This window comes from Schistocerca americana, chromosome 11 (genome assembly GCF_021461395.2).
Source record: "Schistocerca americana isolate TAMUIC-IGC-003095 chromosome 11, iqSchAmer2.1, whole genome shotgun sequence".
NCBI classification, from domain to species: Eukaryota; Metazoa; Arthropoda; class Insecta; order Orthoptera; family Acrididae; genus Schistocerca; species Schistocerca americana.
The window spans coordinates 121246094-121271562 of record NC_060129.1 but is presented as its reverse complement, the minus strand read 5'-3'; the positions used below and the strand labels follow the sequence as shown (position 1 = coordinate 121271562).

At 43.3% G+C, this 25469-nt stretch overlaps 1 protein-coding gene across 1 annotated transcript in view; it reads left to right on the top strand.

The window, feature by feature from the left end:
• The window catches only part of LOC124553359 (serine hydroxymethyltransferase, mitochondrial-like), a 190280-nt gene that overhangs the window by 120180 nt on the left and 44631 nt on the right, over positions 1 to 25469 (top strand). The window contains exon 8 of the mRNA XM_047127232.1: positions 15066 to 15321. Within this exon, the coding sequence (XP_046983188.1) occupies positions 15066 to 15321 (256 nt within the window). The remainder of the gene's footprint in view (positions 1 to 15065; positions 15322 to 25469) is intronic.

The following is a 25469-nucleotide window of genomic DNA, read 5'->3' as shown; positions in this document are numbered from 1 at the left end:
AAGTAAAGATGTGTGTGATCACAGGTAGTTTGTAAACATCGGGCCACATATTGTGGGAAAGGATTACTCAACAGTTACAGAGTTTGTCTGCTGGAGAAAATTTGTAATCTCCATGGAAAAAAGAGGAATGAAGGTTCTCAGGTACTATGGAAGATCTACAGTTCCGAGGAAGACAAATATGATGGATATAAGTGATTGTTGTTATGTACTATTCACAAAAAAATTAACAAGATGTTTTGAGACAGCAATTATTAGTTGGATCTGGGAATAGTAACTTCCCATCTAAAGTGCAACCATTTACAAAAGTTTTTAACAATATGCAGAGTCAATTGGAACAGATCTGCACTTTATTTAAGTAGAGAAGCAGTGTTTTGTTTGATAGCCACTTCACATATAGAAAAATGCATGGAAGAAAGATGTTAGAGGCCAAGGAAGAACAGGGCACAGCACAGCTGGACCCTGAGGGAAATCACAAGACTTGCAAGGCTGAATATCTAGACCAATCTAATTAGGGAATGTTAAGGTGGCAGTGTTAGATATAGCTGCATGGAGTAGTTCGTCTAGAACTGGGGTCTCCAAACTTTTTAGTCTGCGCGCCACATTGACTCCTCCACGAAGTCATAAGGGCCAAGATCTACCTAGTGGGATTAAAGCACCCTAGCACTCCATGATCACCGTAATGTAAGGTTAAAGGGAGGATGAAATCATAAAAATCTAAGGTTCTGGGAATAGCTAACATTGAAACAAACTACAATTTTTATTTAGTTACATAATTTTGATTGGTGGACGTAACTGACCGAAATTCCGGCGTATTTTATTCTGGCAAATTTCACCGACAAAAATGTATGTCGCTGCACATTCTTCTCGAAAGCATCCTGCAAAGTTAATGAAATCTCAAAATCATTGTTAGTAACACTATTACTGCAAGACGAAGAGGTAGAGAATGTCAACACGTTGTTATTTCAAGCGGTGCAACAATAAGTTTAGTTATGTAGTCTTGTAGCGAGTAGCAGAGCCAGGGCATGTATTTGATACTGTTGCGTGATTGTGTCCGACAATGTCACGGTGTATTGGTAGCGATAGGCCTCTAAACTCAATTGGTGGCAGTATAGGTACCACCTCAAATATTTGGCGGGCCGAATACGGGGGATGGCCAGCCAGCTAACGTGGGCCAGTTTGCCGGCCGGTTTCGGCCTGCGGGCCATAGTTTGGAGACCCCTGGTCTAGAACAGACATCGCTCAAGCAGTCAAAAGATTACCACACTACCTAAATACGACAATCATCTGCTGCTAATAAATACTCCACAGTATAATTTGCTCATGCTGGTAGTTCACATATTCAAATCTTTTTAATACTAGTTGTCTCATTAAAATTGTTATTTCTTAGGTAACTATGATGTAATAGATAGTGTGTGAAACCCTGGTCTGATATGAGAGAGGACCTGTTAGCCCTAATCAGTTCAGGTTAAGCCACAGATGGTAGAGAGCATGAGGTGTACGCACAGTAGCAAGCTGCATCGCTGATGTCAGAATGAACACAACCGGCACTCTGTACTTCACACGATGTACAGCATTGTAATTGTGATTACTAGTGAAAACGCAGTTGAAAATTTCGAAATTTGTGGTAGGTAGGAGCCTAAGGGACCAAACTGCTAAGGTCATCGATCCCTAAGCCGACTCACTGCTTAATCTAACTTAAACTAACTTACGCTAAGGAAACCCACACACACCCATCTCCGAGGGAGGATTCGAACCTCCGACGAGGGGATGGGGTGGTGGGGGGGGGGGGGGGGGGGGGGGGGAGCCACGCAAACTGTGACAAGGTGCCTCAGACCACTCGGCTATCCTGCGTGGCAAAACATGGTTGTTTATGACAATGTGAATTGATATTAGTGACTGCCAGTTGAATTCAGTGACTGCCAGTTGAGTTCAGAGTTATGCCATTATTATCAATATATTGAGAGATTTGTGAAAAATAATGGTTTGCTGAGCAATACTCAGTTGTACTTACCACAGCAGAGAACTAAGTGAGGGAATATGATATAGTTGTAGGTAAACAACTAGAATTCTCTCATATACAGATTTATCCACACTTAGCGTCTACACAGATACAAGTCCGGAGGCTAACTGCCGTTAGCGTCCAACATGCTCTCCAAAGCCCTCTCCTCAAAGATAGCACACTTACGCACAGAACAAATATCGATTTTTATGGCGCTCTACGCCACATAGCCCCCCCTCCCTCCCCCCGCGCAGTATGGAGTACGTCCCTGTGGATGGGAGGGGGGAGGGGGTGAGAAGTTAGGAAGGTAACGCACAGTTCTTCTGCGTCAGGCGGAAGCGGTCGACTGGTAGGAGACCGGGGGGTGAAACCTGGTACGTCGACGGTGAAGTCAGCAAGCGACGCCGGTGGCTGAAGACGACGTCCCGTCCTGGAGTGGAGGTGTAGCACTTCGTCAGCCGGCAGACGGAGAATCACCTTGCCAGAAGGCCTAACAAAGGCACGCAAATTGCCACACACAGCACTTCTGCTCAATTTAAAGCGGCGCACCACACGAGATTCTGCACTTCCTCCCCCAGTATTGTCACACGAGAGTACCACACACACCGTATCGCCATCTACGACAACAGATAATTTATGTATATCATCAGGGTGCACATGTGTTGTGAATTCTTGGATGGCACCTGTACGAGCAATGGTAGGGAGGCAGGGAGGTGTGGGAAAGCCATGGCAGGGGGAAGCATCTGCTAGGAGGGGGGTGGCAGGTGCACTGGACTGTGCAGGAGACAACCTCGGGCGATCAGCTGACAGACGAGGGAGCGTAACCGAAGGCAACGAGGAGCCAGCGTGGATTGAATGGCGTGACAGAGAGCTGTCACACGAAGATGGTAACACAATGCTAGAATCCGAGTGGTTCGCAGTGCGACTGCGAGGGCTGTGAGGAGTGAAGCCCCGAAAAGATTGGCCACTCGAATTAGATGAACGCGGAGAAGGAGCAGTGCTCGCCAGAGAAACACGCTGTGGAAAATCAATACCCAAATGCATGGTGTGGGAAGATGGATGGCCGCTCGAAGCAGGAGTGGGAGAAATAGGGGCAGAATCAGGGAGGTTCACCTGAGGCTCAATGAAAGCTGGTTTCACTCGGTTGAGTGAGACCGTGGTTACAGAGTCTTTTATGAGGAGATCCATGTTATTCTCAGAGCGTTTGATGACCTTGTAAGGACCTGTGTAGGGCGACTGAAGCGGGGCTTTGAGTGAGTCGTCTCTGAGTAACACGTACTCACAAGAGTCTAGCGTGCGCGGTACGTACACGCGCGGAGGTGTATGAGCAGCCAAAGGTGGCGGCTGAATTTTGCTGCAGTGCAAGCACACCCGCTCGAGAAGTGAATGGAGTTTAGAGCGCCGTGGAAGTGGGGTCGGAGTGACTAATTCTCCAGGCAAAACCAGAGGTTGGCCATATACAAACTCGGCTACCCTTGAGGTCTTCCTTGAAAGTCGCACGAAGGCCAAGAAGCACGAAGGGCAGTGCCTCCGTCCATAGTGAGTCATGGCAACGCAGGGCAGACTTCAGGGTGCGATGCCATCGCTCGACAAGCCCATTGCTTTGGGGGTGGTATGCAGAAGTATGAATTTTGACAATACCACACATTTTACATAAGTCAGAGAAAACTGAAGACTCGAATTGTCGCCCCTGGTCAGTGGTGAGGTAAACAGGTGAGCCAAATCTAGAGATCCACGAATCTAAGAATGCTCGACTTACTGTCTCGGAGGTAATGTTCGGAATAGGCACAGCCTCAGCCCACCGAGTCATCCTGTCAATAGCTGTAAACAAGTAACGGAAACCCTCGGAGGGGGGCAAAGGGCCTACGAGGTCGACATGAACGTGGTGAAACCGGCCTGGCGGTTGGGCAAAACAGCCGAGGGGTGGAGAAATGTGCCTGGAAACTTTTTTCTGTTGACACAGCGTGCATGCCCTTGCCCAAGACTGACAATCATGGCGCATGTCTCTCCAGACAAACCGTTCAGTTACCAGACGGGTGGAAGCTTTGACACCGGGGTGTGCTAATGAATGTAGTTTGTCAAAGACCTGGCGTTCAAGGGGCTTAGGAATGAATGGCCGCAACGTACCAGTCGATTCATCACACCACACTAAGTCAGATATGCCAGGGAAAGTAGAGCGTACCGGTTGGAGAGAGGAGCTGTGGTCTGAAATTAACTGCATGGTATCGGGGTCTGCCAATTGCAACCGAGGTAGGTCCGTTAAGTCAATTAGGGTTGTGACAGCACCAACACGCGAGAGAAAATCAGCGACCACATTGTCTGCTCCTCGGATGTGGCGAATGTCATTAGTAAATTGCAAGATGTAATCTATGTGACGGAAGCGTCGTGGGGGCGGATCAGCCGCAGGATTTTATATGGCAGGAACCAACGGCTTGTGATCAGTGAGCACATAGAAATCTCGTCCCTCAACATCAGTTCTGAAGTGTCTTATGGCCTCGTAAACTGCAAGTAGTTCTCTGTCGAATCCTGAGTATTTCTTCTGCGCGTTGTTTAGCTTTTTTGAGAAAAACTGCAGGGGGGTCGTAACATCGTTGTATGTCTGACTCAGTACTGCACCGATAGCATTGTCACTAGCGTCAGTAGTGATAAACATTGTGGCGTCCGCCCGTGGGTGAGCAATAGTGACAGCGGAGGCCAACAGCTGTTTAAGTTCGTTAAATGCCTTGTCCATGTCTGGTGTCCACGGTACCTGGCGGGTGCCAGAAGTTTGTGGGCCAGCGAGAGCATCTGTGAGAGGAGCCTGCACCGCAGAAGCAGCTGGCAAATGTTTCCGATAATAATTAACTGTTCCGATGAACCTGCGTAATTCCCTATAGGTCTGAGGGGGTAGCATCTCGAGAACAGGCTTGATCTTGTCCTGTGGTGGTGTCAGACCGTCCGATGACACAACATAACTTAGGAATGTGACAGATGACTGGTGCAATTGAGTCTTTTTATTGTTCAGTTCAATACCAGCCGCTGCTAAAATATCTGTCACAACTTGAACACGCTCCTCACTCTGTTCTAAAGTAGAAGCAAAAACCAATATGTCGTCCATGTATACGAAACAAAAGTCTAGATGGGATAAAGTTTGATTGATGAAACGCTGCCACATTTGGGGGGCATTTTTCAACCCAAACGGCATAAATTTGTATTGGAACAGCCCGAAGGGAGTGGTTATAGCAGTCTTTTCAATGTCCTCCGGAGCCATAGGAATCTGATGAAATGTGTGCTTACAGTCCAAAACAGAGAAGTACTTTGCACCTGAGAGCGCATGATTGAAGTCTGCGATGTGTGGGACCGGATATTTATCAATGATGCTGCAGGCATTTAAATGCCTGTAGTCTCCAACCATACGCCAAGTACCGTCTTTCTTTTGGTCGAACAGGATAGGACTAGCCCAGCAACCGGAAGAAGGTTCAATTATTCCCTTTTGTAACAGATCGTCCAATTGTTCTTTTGCAATTTTCATAAATTCCGGCTTGAGGTGGCGGGGACGTTGCAATATGGGCAGCCAATCGGTTAGACGTAACCGATTAACTGTGCCGTTAGTGACTACTGCAATACGTGGCGCGGCACGATAGTCAGATGTCCGTGAAGCGGAGCAGGCAGTGGCGGACGGGCCAAGCTGTGGCGCTGAGGGCACGGAAGTACAGGTGTGCCACCCGCTCGTAGGCTGCGTAAAGGCCGCACACGTGTTAACGTGGGCGAGGTTGGTACACTGGTTCTTGGTAGCGGGCCGTGCCTCTACGAGCGCTGTAGGCACGAGTGGGCGTGGCCAGACAGCAGATGGCCGTAGTTCATTGCTACGAGCTTGGCAAGTTAATTGTCCATTCGGAACGCAAGGAGCATGAGCACTCGGGCATACCCTATCATTACAAAAGGGGGTGCTGACACAGTTTACAGAGTTCACAACATTGTCGTTAACGTGCGCGGGCACGGGAACACCAGATTGGCACGGACTGACTTTGTCTGTAGCCGACGAGTCGTCTGCTTGTAGTGCCGCGAGGCGTTGTCGTGTGGAGGCCAACTCGTGGTGTATGTCGCAGAGATGCAGCAGCATTTCCGTACGTTCCATCCGCAACTTAGAAGACTTGGCGAACTCCACTAGCCACTTGTTTGTCCAAGATTGCAGCTCCAAGGATAGGTTTACACACTTCTTAGCGCAGCACACACGTTTGGTGTTAGCCAAACTGTCACCCGGCGAAGCGAAAGGAATATGTTTGTTAAGGGAGGGGTAAAACACAGTATTTTGCACAAAATCTAGTGACAACTGATAGTGCTTGAGGAAATCAATTCCGAGAATAGGTTCTTCAATTGTTGACACTAGAAACGTCCACTCCAGCTTGCACTCGGGTGAAAGTTTCACTGTATACAAAGTGGAACCCCGAACACTGTAGGGTAGACAAGTTCACTGCACGAAGTACTGTTTTGTGTGGTTGCACTTTATTGGTTGCTAGGCGAACCGGCAGCAAAGAGACGTCTGCGCCAGTGTCTACCAGAAAACATACACCTGATCGTAAATCGCGAACATAGACTCGACCACACTTACTGTTATTGTCCGAAACGGAGTGCAACGTGGGATGGTGCCCTATGTTTACATCGTAGGAGGTGGCACCCTAGCCTACCTGCGGTTGGAGTTCGGGTAAGAACACGGTGACTGGCATTTGCGAGCTTGCTCCCCGAATCTTGCGTGGAAGAAACAGTAAGGTTGAGCGGGCCTGTGTTCCTGTGGGTAGTTGCTAGGTGACGGAGTATGTGCCACAGAGGACGATGCACTGTCGTTGCGAGGAGTTGAAGGCGCAGGCAGGGCGGCTAGTTTAAGAAACTTGTTATCAGCAGCACCAGACAAGGGCGTGGAGTCAGAAAGCGTCTTAGTTCGGTCGCGTCCAGAATGCAGTGCACAGAGCTCACGTTGCCTGGCGGAGTATGCTCTGTCGGTGGCGCGTAAACGTTCATTTACTGGCCTATCTTCATACGCAGAGATTGCAGTCTGGACAGGCAAAGGCAGCTTTTCAGTCCAGATTTCTGCGAGCGTGTCATCAGGCATAACTTGCTCATCGACGAGAAGACGGATGCACCGCCACAGCTGGGACGGAGACCTGTCGCCGAGACGCTCTTCGTAGATGAGCTGTCGCACGTTTTCTCTCCTGGTTTTAGAGACGCGCTCCAGTATCATTTGTTTCGCCACAGCATACTTCCCTGCTAGGGGGGGTGCTTTGACCAGATCATAAATTAAATTGACGCGGTCGTGAAGATGGTTCATGAGGCAGGCGAAGCGTGCATCGTCGTCCAAAGCACAGACATTGAATGTTTGCTCAACCAGGTTAAACCAGAACTCTGGGTGAGCGGGTTTGAAGTCTGGTAATTTCGGCAGATTCGGCACTGCAGTCACTGCGGAGGTGCGCCTATTACTTCGGACGGAAGCAGAGCATGCAGAAGATTGCGAGTCCGGATTATTGGCGTCCTGTAATGTGGGAATCGCGAAATTCACTTGACGGACGCCGGGGGGGGGGGGGGCTGTGAAGCGACGGACGCTCGAACGGTGTGAGGATCGTAGTCAAAATGTGCATTCTCATTGACGTGGTAGCTCGGAGAGAAGCCACAAGTGCTTAAGTACGCCAGTGAATGTCCGTTATGCACACAGTATTCACTCGACCGTGAGTGGTGGGGCTGGTTGTAGATGTCGGAGTAATTACTGTCCAGCACAGAATTGTTGACCTGATTAGAAGCAACACAAGGATCCCACATACGTCCACTAGGATGCACACTCGGTGTGATATTTGCTGTTTGGCGAGCATTAACACCTGTTGACTAGCCGGCGCGGAAGGATACACATGTGGCGGGAACTGATTCGAGTTTGAATTTACTACTGGATTTTCCAAAGTAGCAAAACCTCGCTCGACGCCACAAACTGTATTGTATTGTGTGTTCGACACAGGAGTAGAAATGTTCCGACCAACACTCTGTGGAGAACACGTGGGAAGGTCCCGGCTAACAAAGCCAGAATCCATGACCGTTGGCGGTTGGAAGAAACTGGTGGCACTCGATGAATTCCACTGCATGTTCTGGCTGAAGGATTCTGAAGATTCTTGCGGCATGTCCACTACGACGGCAGGAGTGCTGGAGAGATGTTGCTGGAATCCGGGCGGCGGTGAATGCTGAAAGGCCATTGTCTGGAGCTGAACAAAGGCCCTCACGATCGCGGAGAAACCCGACGCGGTAGGCGCGTAAATAACCTTCAGGCGGTAACTCGGACAAATATTACACAAAAATGGGGTCACCAGTGAGGGAATATGATATAGTTGTAGGTAAACAACTAGAATTCTCTCATATACAGATTTATCCACACTTAGCGTCTACACAGATACAAGTCCGGAGGCTAACTGGCGTTAGCGTCCAACATGCTCTACAAAGCCCTCTCCTCAAAGATAGCACACTTACGCACAGAACAAATATCGATTTTTATGGCGCTCTAAGCCACATAAGTAAGCTAAAAATTAAGTTTCGTATACCAGGTGTACCGGTATGAGGTGAGCGTTAAGATACAAAAGTGTCAATAGGGAATATTTGTTGTGAATGAGACTTAATTTTTTTTTTTGTTTGGTTGGTATGACATCTGTCAAAGATATTCAGTATACATCAAGTCATCGCACAAACAACACCATGTGTTTTCATCGTGTTAACAATGTCGAATTTTGTACCAGACAGTCATGATTTGCGGAAAGCATTAATTTTTTGTTTTCATTTGAAAAAAAATGCTGCAGAGTCACATCGAATGCTTGTTGAGGCATATGGTGATCATGCTATATCAGAAGCAACACGCAAAAGATGGTTTCAATGGTTCAGAAATAATAATTTTGATGTAAGAAATGAAGAACGTGGAAGACCACCAAAAAAGTTCGAAGACGTTGAATTACAAGCAATATTAGATGAAGATGATACTTTGAGTCAGAAGCAAATGGCAGCAATGCTAAATGTTGCACAAAACAATTTCTGACCATTTGAAAACTATGGGAAAGATACAAAAATGTGGAAAATGGGTGCCACATGAATTGAATGAAAGACAGATGGAAAACCGAAGAACCATTTGTCAAATTTTGCTTCAAAGGCATGAAAGAAAATCAATTTTGCATTGAATTGTTACTAGCAACCATTTGTTTTCATCAATTGGACACACATCGGCTGAGGAACACTTCAATTCCTACAAAGAAGTTGAAAATTGGGTGTCTGATTGGTTTGCTTCAAAAGATGAACATTTCTATTGGCATAGTGTCTACAAATTACCAGAAAGGTGGTCAAAATGTATAGAAAGCAATGGTCAGTACTTTGAATAAAATGTTTTTACTTTTCAATTCAAGATTAGTGTTTCATTTTCACAAAAAACACTCATTTCACACTGGTACACCTGTTACTTCCCAAAAATCATGAGACGTAAAGGAAATGGATAAATGCTTGTAAATGTGCAGATTTATTTTCAGTTAAAAATACTCGTGTCTGCTCAGTACATTTCACTCATTTAGATTATAAAAGGGATTTGAAAACTGAACTGTTGGTACTCCTTCGAAATGCGAGTTGAAGACTGATGCTGCTCCGAGTCGGAATTCACTGTCATCTGGTGCGATTTAGGGCATAGTAATGAGCCTAAAAATGTGATAAATATTTGGGCACAAAAATGGAGCTACCATAAAAAAGTAAAAGTTATACTACAGGTAGACATATGAGGGTTGAATGAAAAGTAATGCCTCCACCTTCGTTTATTGGATTTGGATGGCAATATTTTAATAAATCAAACACAGAAGGAATCCTTAGAGTGTGATCTTTAATTATCAATATTCACTTTTCCACATAATCACTAACCAATTGGATACATTCCTGCCAACAATGAATAAGTTTTCTGAAGCCGTCACAGAAGAAGTCGACAAACTGTTTCCACAACCACAGTCTCACAGTTCTCACAATGTCTTCATCAGAAGCATAATGATGTCCCTGCACATGGTCTTTCATTATCGGGAACAGAAGTCAGACCGTGCTAAATCTGGGCTGTACGGAGGATGCTGTACGGTGGTGAGATTAAGGCTGTGAAGTTCTGCTGTGCACAGATCTTCCAATAGCCAAGCAAAGCAATAACGTGGCCCACACATTCGTCTGAAATGCTGATTGTGCTTGCAATTTCTCTCTGAGTGATACGACGATCGTCCTGAAACAATCTGTCAATATTTTGCTTGTGAAACTCGGTGGTTGCTGTCACGCAGGTCAGATGTTCCCACCTCAACATCTTTAAACTTACTCGCCCAATGACACACAGTACTCACATCAACACAGTCACCTTAAACTGCTTTCATTCTCTGATGAATCTCCTTTGAGATGACACCTTCTGCTGTCAAGAAGTGAATGACTGCACCTCACTTAAATAGCACTGACCAACCGTCTGTGCAAGGTTCCATACTTTACACTGCAACAACACAACTGTTCAATGCTAAGGCTTCCCGCCAACTGGAGCCATAGAGAAGAGGCTATGGAACAAGCCAGTACCTGCCGCATACCAATGCTGCCAACTGTTGAAGAATTACGAAGGTGGAAGCATTACTTTTCATTCGAGCCTCATATTACTAACTGATGAAGAAATTACTACTAGAAAACCCTTAACCATGAAAACAGATATTGCTGTAAATGCAGCAATTCATGCTTATGCCAACAACTAGAAATTATGGAAACAGAAATAGGAGACCCTAGGCAAAAGAATGCAGATTTACAGGATTGTCTCTCAATTGCAGTATCCTCTTCCTATTGAAGTCACTATTAAAAAGATGACTCAGGCAATTTGGTGACCACCAGGTTTTATTAATTTAAGCCTTAGTGTTTTGAAAACTCAAAGCTATTAACAAAATGCAAATAAGACATAGTATGGAGACTTTACACTAGTATTTCACTGACCATAGAAGAAAATAGTCTAACTAATATAGAGCTTAATAATAATAACAACACTAATAGTAATACACTAAAACCTGAAAAATGTCGATTACATTCATAACTGTGTGTGAGCCAACTATTGTGTACACAATGTATCTACAAGTTTCAATACAGGGCGGTATGGAGGGAGGGTTCACAGTGACATTCATCTTTTTCTTTCTTCTGGTAGACAAAACAAATGGCGTACTTGGAACAAGAGTACCATATGGGACTTTTGCTAGTATCCCCGCTGTCTCTGCAATACTCCACATCTTCCAGGCCAAAATGTTAGCATCTGCATGATTGCCCCATACAACAGCCAAGGTAAGTCACGTTGAGCCTCCAAACACAGCTTGTACATCACAAGGGAAGTTGAGACAAAGTCCACGAAAAACACTTGGTCCTCCAATATATTGCTTCCCCCTACTTATACCTCCCAAGGAGATCATGAATGTAAAATTAGAGAGATTCGAGCGTGCACGGAGGCTTTCCGGCAGTCGTTCTTCCCGCGAACCATATGCGACTGGAACGGGAAAGGGAGGTAATGACAGTGGCATGTGAAGTGCCCTCCGCCACACACCGTTGGGTGGCTTGCGGAGTATAAATGTAGATGTAGATGTAGATGTAGACATCACTCGTCACAGCCCATCTACACATGTATTCTAGTTTCTGTGGTTTAAACAAATAAATAAAAACAATAAAATATATATAAAAACAAAGATGAGGTAACTTACCGAACGAAAGCGCTGGCAGGTCGATAGACACACAAACAAACACAAACATACACACAAAATTCAAGCTTTCGCAACAAACTGTTGCCTCATCAGGAAAGAGGGAAGGAGAGGGGAAGACGAAAGGAAGTGGGTTTTAACGGAGAGGGTCATTCCAATCCCGGGAGCGGAAAGACTTACCTTAGGGGGAAAAAAGGACAGGTATACACTCGCACACACGCACATATCCATCCACACATACAGACACAAGCAGACATATTTAAAGACAAAGAGTTTGGGCAGAGATGTCAGTCGAGGCAGAAGTGTAGAGGCAAAGAAGTTGTTGAAAGACAGGTGAGGTATGAGTGGCGGCAACTTGAAATTAGTGGAGATTGAGGCCTGGCGGATGACGAGAAGAGAGGATATACTGAAGGGCAAGTTCCCATCTCCGGAGTTCGGATAGGTTGGTGTTGGTGGGAAGTATCCAGATAACCCGGACGGTGTAACACTGTGCCAAGATGTGCTGGCCGTGCACCAAGGCATGTTTAGCCACAGGGTGATCCTCATTACCAACAAACACTGTCTGCCTGTGTCCATTCATGCGAATGGACAGTTTGTTGCTGGTCATCCCCACATAGAATGCATCACAGTGTAGGCAGGTCAGTTGGTAAATCACGTGGGTGCTTTCACACGTGGCTCTGCCTTTGATCGTGTACACCTTCTGGGTTACAGGACTGGAGTGGTGGTGGTGGGAGGGCGCATGGGACAGGTTTTGCATCGGGGGCGGTTACAAGGATAGGAGCCAGAGGGTAGGGAAGGTGGTTTGGGGATTTCATAGGGATGAACTAACAGGTTACGAAGGTTAGGTGGACGGCGGAAAGACACTCTTGGCGGAGTGTCTTCCTTTCGTCTTCCCCTCTCCTTCCCTCTTTCCTGATGAGGCAACAGTTTGTTGCGAAAGCTTGAATTTTGTGTGTATGTTTGTGTTTGTTTGTGTGTCTATCGACCTGCCAGCGCTTTCGTTCGGTAAGTCACCTCATCTTTGTTTTTATATATAATTTTTCCCACGTGGAATGTTTCCTTCTATTATATTGATAAAACAATAAAATAAATATACAAGGGTAAGTCAATTATTATCCACAATTTAATTATATTTTTGTTTATTTTGCTGCTACTATCGTTTTACATTGATGACTCATGCATTGTTTATTTGATGTTATATCTTCGCAATTTTCAAGCTGCTAGGTTAGTTTTGTTATCACTGCCATGCTGTTAATCACAGCTACTCTGCTGTCGATTTGCACCAAAGAAGAGCAACATTCAGTGATACATTTTTTGTGGTCGGAACGTGTTTCAGGAGCTGAAATTTGTCGAAGACTTTTGGTACAGTATGGAAACAGTGTTTTGCCACAACAGAGTGTCTACGAATGGATTGAAAAATTTCGAAATGGTCGCACAAGTGTTACACACGATGAAGGAGCCAGACGACCATTGACTACCACGAGTGAAGAAACCATTGAGCATTTGCATGAAATGATTCTCTTAGACAGATGATTAACTATTGACAAAGTGGCATATCATCTGCAAATTAGTCACGGTTCAGCCCACAAAATCATCCACAACAGACTTGGGTTTCGTAAAGTTTGTGCAAGATGGGTCCCAAAACAACTCACACAGTTGCATAAACAAACACACTTGGACAAGTGCAAAAAACATTTGGATCACTATGGTAATGAAGGGGACAACTTCTTAGACAGGATCATTACTGGTGATGAAACACGGATCCATCATTACAAGCTGGAGAGTAAATGGCAGAGTATGGAATGGAAACATCCAAATTCGCAGTGCAAGAAATAAGTTCAAGACCCAGCCATTTGCAGGAAAACTGATGCTTACAGTTTTTTGGATGCACAAGGTCCAGTACTGGAACATTATGGGGAAAGGGTCACAACAGTAAACAGTGTACATTACAGTGAGATGCTTACTGCCAGGCTAAAGCCTGCAATTCAAAGCAAACCCTGAGGATTGCACTCAAAAGGTGGTGTTACACGACAGTGCCCGTCCGCATACTGCTGTCCACACTGCTGAAACGCTCTACAAACTCGAATTTGAAATGCTGGACCATCCTCCATATAGTCCCGATCTTGCCCCTTCTGACTATCACTTGTTTGGTCCACTCAAACAGGCATTAATGGGCCGTCGATATGCCTCGGATGGAGCAGTGAAAGAAGCGGTGCATTCCTTGCTAGCAGCTCAACCGAGAACCTTCTTTTATGAGGGCATCAGGAAGCTTGTACAACAATGGATCGAGTGCTTTGAAATGCAAGAAGACTATGTCGAAAAATGATGTTCTTGTAAGTTTTCTATTTGATTACAATAAAATTTTATAACTAATTTGCAGATAATAATTTACTTACCCTTGTAAGTGCTCTAAATATACCAGGTGATCAAAAAGTCAGTATAAATTTGAAAACTTAATAAACCACAGAATAATGTAGATAGAGAGGTAAAAATTGACACAGATGCTTGGAATGACATGAGGTTTTATCAGAATAAAAAAAAAGTTCACAAAATGCCCGACAGATGGCGCTGGACAGCGAAACTGCTACCGTGACGGGTGAGAGGTACGCCGATATGTTACAGAATCGCATCATCCCCAGCCTGGCTGATAAACACCTGCTGGAACGTACGATGTTTATGCAGGATGGCGCTCCACCCCATATTGCTAGACGCGTGAAAGATCTCTTGTGCGCGTCGTTTGGTGACGATCGTGTGCTCAGCCGCCACTTTCGTCACACTTGGCCTCCCAGGTCCCAGGATCTCAGTCCGTGCGATTATTGGCTTTGGGGTTACCTGAAGTCGCAAGTGTATCGTGATCGACCGACATCTCTAGGGATGCTGAAAGACAACATGCGACGCCAATGCCTCACCATAACTCCGGACATGCTTTACAGTGCTGTTCACTACATTATTCCTTGACTACAGCTATTGTTGAGGAATGATGGTGGACATATTGAGCATTTCCTGTAAAGAACATCGTCTTTGCTTTGTCTTACTTTGTTATGCTAATTATTGCTATTCTGATCAGATGAAGTGCCATCTGTCAGACATTTTTTGAACTTTTGTATTTTTTTGCTCTAATAAAGCCCCGTGTCTTTCCAAGCATGTGTGTCAATTTGTACCTCTCTATCTACATTATTCTGTGATTTATCCAGTTTTCAAATTTATACTGACTTTTTGATCACCCGGTACATTTATGAATAAAGTGTCAAACGTCATCGTGGACTCATTCAGACTTTGTCTTCAATATATGTGTCTCTGTTGTGCCCAGAAATGTTTCTAAATTTAATTTTATTTTATTCCAGGCAGCTAAACCCGCATTCTGCGAGTACCAAAAACAAGTACTTCAGAATGCAAAATGCTTCGCGAAAGGTTTGCTCGACTGTGGCTATTCCCTCGTGTCGGGTGGAACAGACACCCACTTGGTGCTCGTGGATATGAAGTCCAAGGACCTGGACGGGTCCAGAGTGGAAGCCGTGTGCAACAGAGCCAGCATCACCGTCAACAAGAACACCTGCCCGGGCGATAAGAGCGCCGTGGCACCCAGTGGCATCAGAATCGGTCAGTGTGCAGTGACTGTTCTATCCCTCTGACGAATGGTGTGGTTGTCTGCTTTCAGAGCATAGCAAAAAGATTCACGTATGTCTAAACTACTAGTCATTAAAACTGTGACAGCGTGAAGACAATTCCAGGTGTGTGAGATGAAGCGAGATAAGTATCAAGTCTCATCTGCTGTCTTCCAGCCTCCCAGGATTTTGAATTTCATTGCTCCTTACATATAACATGCTAATACAATTGCAGTGATCTAATTAGTTAACTCAGAAACTTTGTTAATTATGAAATACTGTTAATTGAAAAGGTTCATACAGTGCTACAAAGCCAAACAGATAATTGCAGCATCCAAGAAGAAATCTTGGGAAGACTTTGGAAACAGGTTGGAGACTTTGGGTCAAGCTGCTGGAAGACCATTCTGGAGTGTAATTCCCAGTCATCGAAAGGGAGGTACGAAGGAAATGACAAGTATTTTGGACAGGTCAGGAAAACTGCTGGTGAATCCTGTTGATGCCTTGGGCAGATGGAGGGAATATTTTGAAGAGTTGCTCAGTGTAGGTGAAAATACGAGGGTTATTCCAAAAGTAAGGTCCGATTCGCCGTAACTATTGAAATTTGGCGCCAATGACAAAACTCGCATGCGCGCCGACTCCCGGCAAGCCTTGCGCGTCAAACGCCGCCATTCGCTTTGTTACTGTTGCTGAGTGTAGTTCACAGTGTCACTTTACAATGTTTAAGACAATTGATCAGCCCGCCGATTGTGAAGTAAGGGCAGTGATACGGTTTTTGTCTGCAAGAAACAATTCAGCGGCGGAAATCCATCGGCAGATTACTGAAGTGTACGGTCCTAACATAATGAGCGACAGTAAATCGCGCAAGTGGGTGCGAGCTTTTAATGAAGGACGGGATAATGTGCACGATGAACCACGGTGTGGCCGACCATCAGTGATTTCAGACGATTTGGTCAATGCGGTTGACAAAAAAATTCGTGAAGATCGCCGATTCACTATTACAGACGTAGACATGCATTTTCCGAATGTGAGTAGAACAACTTTGTACAGAATTGTGTCTGAACATTTGAAGTTTCACAAATTGTGTCCCCGTTGGGTTCCCAGGCTGCTTATTGAGCCCCAACGAATGAAAAGAATGGCTTTTGCTCTTGATTTTTTGGAGCGATATCATAAGGAAGGTGACAGTCTTTTAGACAATGTTGTCACAGGGGATGAGACATGGGTTTCTCACATCACTCCAGAGTCTAAACGTCAGTCAATGCAATGGCGTCACACGTCATCGCCAGTCAAGGTCAAGGCAAAGCAGACAATCTCAACACGTAAGGTTATGGCGACTGTGTTCTGGGATAGACGTGGAGTATTGTTAGTCGACTTTATGGAGAGAGGAACAACGATTAATAAAGCCGCCTACTGCGCTACCCTGACTAAACTTCGACGTGCAATCCAGAATAAGCGACGTGGTCTTTTGTCGTCTGGAATCTTGTTGTTGCATGACAATGCCAGACCCCACACTGCAAATGAAACGCAAGCTCTGATCAAGAAATTTGGATGGGAACAGATGGACCATCCTCCTTACAGTCCGGACCTGGCGCCAAGTGATTTCCACCTGTTCCGTTACTTAAAGGAGTTTCTCGGCGGCAAGCGCTTCGACACAGATGATGAAGTGAAAGAAGCAGTTAAGGACTGGTTATCGTCACAGGCGGCCGATTTCTATAACATGGGCATTCAAAAGCTTGTTGAACGATGTGACAAATGTTTAAATAAGTATGGAAGTTATGTAGAAAAATAGATAAAGATGTAAGGAATGTAAATAAAACAATTGTTTTGAAAAAACATTTTAGTTTTGATTTTTTTTTTATAACCGGACCTTACTTTTGGAATAACCCTCGTACAATCAGTAATGTTTCAGATTTCGGTGTACAATGGGATAGGAATGATGATGGAAATAGAATCACATTTGAGGAAGTGGAGAAAATGGTCAATAGATTGCAGTGCAATATAAGCGGCTGGGGTGGATGAAATTAAGTCAGAACTCATCAAATACAGTGGAATGTCAGGTCTTAAATGGCTACACAGGATAATTGAAATGGCCTGGTAGTCAGGACAGGTTCCATCATACTGGACGACAGCAGTAATCGCACCAATCTTTAAACATGGAAACAGAAAAGATTGTAACAACTACAGAGGTATCTCTTTAATCAGCGCTGTGGGTAAAATCTTCTCAGGTATTGTTGAAAGGAAAGTGCGAGTATTAGTTGAGGACAAATTGGATGAAAATCAGTGTGGGTTTAGGCCTCTTAGAGGTTGTCAGGACCAGATCTTTAGCTTACGGCAAATAATGGAGAAGTGTTACAAGTGGAACAGGGAATTGTATCTATGCTTAATAGATCTAGAAAAGGCATATGACCGGGTTACTTGGAGGAAGTTATTGTCTGTTCTATGAGATTACGGAATAGGAGGCAAACTTTTGCAAGCAATTAAACGTCTTTACATAGATAGTCAGGCAGCAGTTAGAGTTGACGGTAAATTGAGTTCATAGTTCAGAGTAGTTTCAGGGGTAAGACAATGTCTGAAACCTGTCTCCACTGTTGTTCATATTATTTATGGATCATATGTTGAAAGCAATAGACTGGCTGGGTGAGATTAAGACATGGGAACACAAAATAAGCAGTCTCGCATATGCAGATGACTTAGTTGTGGTGGCAGATTTGATTAAAAGTTTGCAAAGTAATATTTCAGAGCTAGATCAGAAATGTAAGGACTATGGTATGAAGATTAGCATCTCCAAAACGAAAGTAATGTCAGTGGGAAAGAGATATAAACGGATTGAGTGCCAAATAGGAGCAACAAAGTTAGAGCAAGTGGATGGTTTCAAGTACTCAGGATGCATATTCTTACAGGATGGCAACATAGGGAAAGAACTGGAAGCGAGGTGTAGCAAAGCTAATGCAGTGAGCGCTCAGCTACAATCTACTCTCTTCTGCAAGAAGGAAGTCAGTACCGAGACTAAGTTATCTGTGCACCGTTCAATCTTTCGACCAACTTTGTTGTATGGGAGCGAAAGCTGGGTGGATTCAGGTTACCTTATCAACAAGGTTGAGGTTACGGATATGAAAGTAGCTAGGATAATTGCAGGTACTAGTAGGTGGGAACAATGGCTGGAGGGTGTCCACAATCAGGAAATCAGAGAAAAACTGGGAATGAACTCTATAGATGTAGCAGTCAGGGCGAACAGGCTTAGATGGTGGGGTCATGTTACACGCATGGGAGAAGCAAGGTTACCCAAGAGACTCATGGGTTCAGCAGTAGAGTGCAGGAGGAGTCGAGGCAGACCAAAGAGAAGGTACCTGGATTCGGTTAAGAATGATTTTGAAGTAATAGGCTTAACATCAGAAGAGGCACCAATGTTAGCACTGAATAGGGGATCATGGAGGAATTTTATAAGGGGGACTATGCTCCAGACTGAACGCTGAAAGGCATAATCAGTCTTAAATGATGATGATGATGATGATGATGAGTGCTACCTTATATATTTAGTGATTCGTAGTAAACATATTTCAGCATATTAGTGCCTATCATATTATAACATTACAGGTTGGAATTGATCTATGAAGTCTTGAATATCTTATTTGTCTGTGTCAATTAGTATGGAGAAATTGAGATTTTGGGCATTTCTTTATAGTTTTGTGTGAGTAAGTCCCAACGCTATGCAAACCTGTCATTTAGTTATGTGCGATTTGTGACCTGTTATGTTTTATTTTCGGATAGTAAATCATATTTTTTCTGATTACCGTTAAAATATAATGATGATAAATGTTTGAGGTTATTTGGAATAATATTTTAATAACTATGTAGATGATGTGATGTCATTCTTTTACTCTTAGAAGAAAAAAAAAAGAAAAAAAAGAAAAACAAAAAAAGAGATTTATGGATGGTCAGTGTCGGGATCAGTGGTTATGATTCGAGAAATAATTGATTGGACAAAGTTCAATTGCACACACTCGTGCAAGGCGAATTATGCCCCTGAAATTGGTTGTAGATGTATGCCGGTCAATTTCGTGATAGGCTAGTAAGCGACCCTAATGTGTCGAGGTATCAAGACTGCTTTCGCGCCGCCGATGATTTGCTTTAAACTCACGAAAATACAATTTACGCGAATTTTTAATTGTCGTGAAAGGGTAGAATATTTGATGGTTATCCCACTGTTAATGGGCCATTGTGAAGGATGTAAGTTTGGATAGAAAGATCATTTTCGAACTCCAATTGAAGTCCCGTTGATTGAAGTATCCTAGCAACCCAAAACCTCATACGTGGTTATCAGCAGAAACAGTGTACTATTTTTCATGCACACATTTACACTCTACATTGAGGTGTGGATAATTTTTGGGTGCGAAATAAACATTTGAAAGCATTTGATTGAATGAAAGGAAAGATATAAAGAAGTTTATTTGTATATTTTGTTATTCCGTGAACAGTGATATTTTCTTATGGTGGTGTAGAGCCTTACATATTATTAATATTGTGACAGACTGATCGTAAGTGCTCTCGTTACAAGTCGAGTTTTGCACCTGATTAAGAGTAGCTGGTTGTTAGAGTCTCAAAGATTAAGTGAAGAATAAAATCACACTTAAATAGTGCTGCATCAAAACCCACTATCTTTAAACTATAGTAAGCCAGCTATTCTGGAATCAGGTGGTATCGTGGCTGAGCAGTTGTGTGTTGTCAACAACAAATAGGTAAACACAAACATAAACATTTCTCATGCTCTGATATCAATGAGGGAAAGAAGAAATGACAACGACATACATGTATACATATACAAATGGTATACGTGGCACCTTACAATACAACACAACAGTGTCACAGTATATCATCTCCAATTTTTCCATAAGGTATCTAAAATTGTCCAAAACTAATTGACTTGCAAATTAATTAACACTAAAGCTTTAGACCACTGCTAACTTCAGTTACAAATTACGTCATAATCACTTTTTAGATTATGAACATTGGCATTATAAGTTTGGTGGTATATTTTTTATGTTCCATTTGACATGCAGCATACGTTAAATAACTCCCCAATTAGAAAGTTCAATATTTTGAGGGTCATAAAATATTTTATTTAAGACAGCTGCTGTCAAGGATGAGTAATGTAAAACATGTTGTTCATAGGGAAACTATATATAGATCCATCACATCTGAGGTCAGGCAGTCTGCGGCCGAGAGCAAAGGGAGCAACATCTGTGTCTCTGGAAATGTCCCGAGTTCAAATCTCGGTCCGACACACAGTTTTAATTCTGCCGGGAAATTTCATATTGGTGTGTACTCTGCTGCAGAGTGAAAACTTCATTCTGGACCTATGTCTCTTGTCGTGAGCAATGTGCCTTAGTCCGATAACTAACATTCTGAAATATTTGCATACATTGCATATAGTTCATTTTCTTCACTTGCAGGTTTAATTCATGGCTTCTGTAACAGTAATTATTAATTACTTCTGAGGCATGTGAGGTAGCGATTGTGTGGCTCAGTTCGAGTGAGGTTGAGGTGAGTGAATGAGTGTTCCTTTATAGATTTCATCCTCACTGTATGCAACAATTTTAGAGATTTTAGCCACATTTGTTTGTTTTAATGAGTGTAAGGATGCTGATTATCTTGCCATTGAGTGCCCACAAGTTCCAAACACACACACACACACACACACACACACACACACACACACACACACACACACACACACACACACACTCACTCTCTCTCTCTCTCTCTCTCTCTCTCTCTCTCTCTCTCTCTCTCTCTCTCTCTAATTAATACTGAGTGACAACTTCTTAGAGGAACATAGTAGTTATTGCCTCCTATAAACAATGACTGATTGGCAGGCAGCGTTGACAGACTCTCAGATTATTTTTGTGCACTATCTTAACTGTTTCAAGTTCCTTACTTGTGCATGAGGACAGTAATATGGTGAACTGTTAAATTTTTGCCACATATGAATCATTTAGAGCCCATAGACTATGTTGTGTGAATATAGCACTAGGATAGTTCAACAATCTGTGAACTAGTGTACATCCACATAAATACTCTGCTAGCCGCCAAGCGGTGTGTGGCGGAGGGCACTATTCACACCAAAGTCATATTTCCACCCCTCTGTTCCATTCACTAATCGCACGAGGGGAAAACGACTGTCTGAATGCCTCAGTATGAGCTCTAATTTCCCTTATCTTTGAATAGTGATCATTGTATGATTTGAAAGTTGGTGGTAATAATATATCCTCTACATCCTCGGTGAAGATTGTATTTCGGAATTTAGTGAGCACTATCTCCAAGTGTGTCCCACTTCAAACTTTCTATGAGATTTGTAATGCTCTCACAATGGCTAAATGTACCAGTTACAAATCTAGCCACTCTTCTTTGGACCTTCTCAATCTCTTGGATCAGACCCAACTGGTAAGGATCCCACACAGACGAACAGTACTGTAAGACTGGACAAACTAATGTATTTTAAGAAATTTCCTTTGTTGAATGACTGCATCACTTCAGGATTCTACCAATAAACCGCAGTCTAGAGTTCGCCTTACCCGTTACTTGTGTAATCTGATCGTTCCATTTGAGATCATTTCGAATAGTCACACCCAGATACTTGACGGATGATACCATTTCCAAAGACTGGGAATTTATTTTGTACTCGTACATTAATGGGGATTTTCACCTTGTTATACGCAGTAGGTTACACTTACTAGTACTGAGAGATAACTGCCAGTCATTACACCACGCATTTACTTTCTGTAAATCCTCTTTTGTGTGATACTACTTTCCTGTAGACTACAGCATCATCAGCAAACAGTCTCAGGCTGCTGCCAATACCATCAACCAGATCGTTTATGTAAATCATAAAAAGCAGCGGACCTATTAGACTGCGCTGGGGCACACCTGAAGTTATGCTTGTGTCTGTTGAAGTCTCCCCATTCAGGACGACATACTGCTCCCTGCCTGTTTGAAAACTTTCTATCCAAGCAGATATGTCATGGGATAGATTGTAAGCATGCACTTTTTGGAGCAAGTGACAGTGCAAAACTGGGTCAAGGAATATGGCATCAACCTGGGAGCCGGTATCTAGAGCCTGTTGCATTTCATGCACAAAGAGAGCCAACTGTGAATCGCATAATGGCTGTTTTCTAAAACCGTGCTGGTTTCTACAGATGAGCTCCTCAGAGTCTAGATAGGTCATAATGTCGGTACGCAAAATATGGTCCATGATTCTTCAAAAAATTGACGTCAGTGAAATTGCTTGGTAATTATGTGCATCCAATTTTCTACCCTTTTTATAGATTGCTGTGACCTGGGCCTTCTTCCAGTCCCGTGGAACTTTCCACTGGTCCAAAGATCTCTGATAGATGATGGATGAGAATGGTGCTATATTTGTAGCATAGTCAACATAGAGGTTGTACAGAGTTTCAGGGAGAGCATAAGGTACCAATTGACAGGAATGGGGGAAAGAAATATAGAAGAAGAATGGATAGCTTTGAGGGATGAAGTAGTGAAGGCAGCAGAGGATCAAGTAGGTAAAAGGACAAGGGCTAGTAGAAATCCTTGGGTAACAGAAGAAATATTGAATTTAATTGATGAAAGGAGAAAATATAAAAATGCAATAAATGAAGCAGGCGAAAAGGAATACAAATGCCTCAGAAATGAGAATGACAGGAAGTGCATAATGGCTAAGCAGGGATGGCTAGAGGATAAATGTAAGGATGTAGAGGCTTATCTCACTAGGGGTAAGATAGAGACGGCATACAGGAAAATTAAAGACACCTTTGGAGAAAAGAGAACCACTTGTATGAATATCAAGAGCTCAGATGGAAACCCAGTTCTAAGCAAAGAAGGGAAAGCAGAAAGGTGGGAGGAGTATATAGAGGGTCTATACAAGGGCAATGTACTTGAGGACAATATTATGGAAATGGAAGAGGATGTAGATGAAGATGAAATGGGAGATATGATACTGCGTGAAGAGTTTGACAGAGCACTGAAAGACCTGAGTCGAAACATGGCCCCGGGAGTAGACAACATTCCATTAGAACTACTGACAGCCTTGATGAGAGCAAGCCATGACAAAACTCTACCATCTGGTGAGGAAGATGTATGAGACAGGCGAAATTCCCTCAGACTTCAAGAAGAAAATAATAATTACAATGCCAAAGAAAGCAGGTGTTGACAGATGTGAAAATTACCGAACTATCAGTTTGAAAAGTCACAGCTGCAAAATACTAACACGAATTCTTTACAGACAAATGGAAAAACTGGTAGAAGCTGACCTCGGAGAAGATCAGTTTGGATTCTGTAGAAATATTGGAACACTTGAGGCAATACTAACCCTAAGACTTATCTTAGAAGCTAGATTAAGGAAAAGCAAACCTATGCTTCTAGCATTTGTAGACTTAGAGAAAGCTTTTGACGATGTTGACTGGAATACTCTCTTTCAAATTCTGAAGGTGGCAGGGGTAAAATATAGGGGTATTTACAATTTGTACAGAAACCAGATGGCAGTTATAAGAGTCGAGGGGCATGAAAGGGAAGCAGTGGTTGGGAAGGGAGTGAGACAGGGTTGTAGCCTCTCCCCAATGTTATTCAATCTGTATATTGAGAAAGCAGTGAAGGAAACAAAAGAAAGATTTGGAGTAGGTATTAAAATCCATGGGGAAGAAACAAAAACTCGGAGGTTCGCCGATGATGATGTAATTCTGTCAGAGACAGCAAAGGACTTGGAAGAGCAGTTGAACAGAATGGGCAGTGTCTTGAAAAAAGGATATGAGATGAACATCAACAAAAGCAAAACGAGGATAATGGAATGTAGTTGAATTAAGTCGGGTGATGCTGAGGGAATTAGATTAGGAAATGAGTCACTTAAAGTAGTAAAGGAGTTTTGCTATTTGTGGAGCAAAATAACTGATGATGGTCAAAGTAGAGAGGATATCAAATGTAGACTGGCAATAGCAAGGAAAGCGTTTCTGAAGAAGAGAAATTTGTTAACATCGAGTATAGATTTTAGTGTCAGGAAGTCGTTTTGAAAGAATTTGTATGGAGTGTATCCATGTATGGAAGTGAAACATAGACAATAAATAGTTTGGAGAAGAAGAGAATAGAAGCTTTCGAAATGTGGTGCTACAGAAGAAAGCTGAAGATTAGATGGGTAGATCACATAAACAATGAGGAGGTAATGAATAGAATTGGGGAGAAGGGGAGTATGTGGCACAACTTGACAAAAAGAAGGGTCTGGTTAGTAGGACATGTTCTGAGGCATCAAGGGATCACAAATTTAGCATTGGAGGGCAGCGTGGAGGGTAAAAATCATAGAGAGGGACCAAGAGGTGAATACACTAAGCAGATTCAGAAGGATGTAGGCTGCAGTAAGTACTGGGAGATGAAGAAGCTTGCACAGGATAGGGTAGCATGGAGAGCTGCATCAAACCAGTCTCAGGACTGAAGACCACAACAACAACAACAACATTAGTAGAACCAGTTTTGGAGCCAGTGCAAGTACCGAGAAGAACAGAAGAGGCTTATGCAGAAGAGAGCAGGTTCATTCTGTGCCCGTCACTGCTCTGTGCAGAAAACTAACATCCAGGTAGACAATAAACAAGGAGTTTATCACTAATGATAGAAATGAATTTTTCTAAATTAGCAAGGACCTAAAAAAGTTTTCTCAGTGAAGTACGAGGGGCGTTTGAAAAGTCCGAGAGATGGCACCACCAGCATGGAGGTCATGTTTAGTTACTAGCATCTTTGGAAAGAACACACACCAAGTTTCAGCCATATTGGTCTATTTCTTTGTGTTTGGAATTCGTGTGAATCAAGGAAGTCGAGTGAATGTTAAAAATGGACGAAAAAGAATTTCGTGTGGTGATTAAACGTTACTTTATAAAAGGCAAAATGCCTCAGGAGACTAAAGAGAAGCTTCATAAACATTACCTTCGATTAGAACAGTTTATAAGTGGTTTCAAAATTTTCGGAGTGGCCATATGGGCACAAGTGATGCTGAACATTCTGGATGCCCTGTGGAGGTTACAAATCCAGAAATCATTGATAAAATTCATGATATGGTGATGGATGACATAAGAGTTAAATTAAAAGGAAGGGCAGCGTTGGTCGTATTATTGA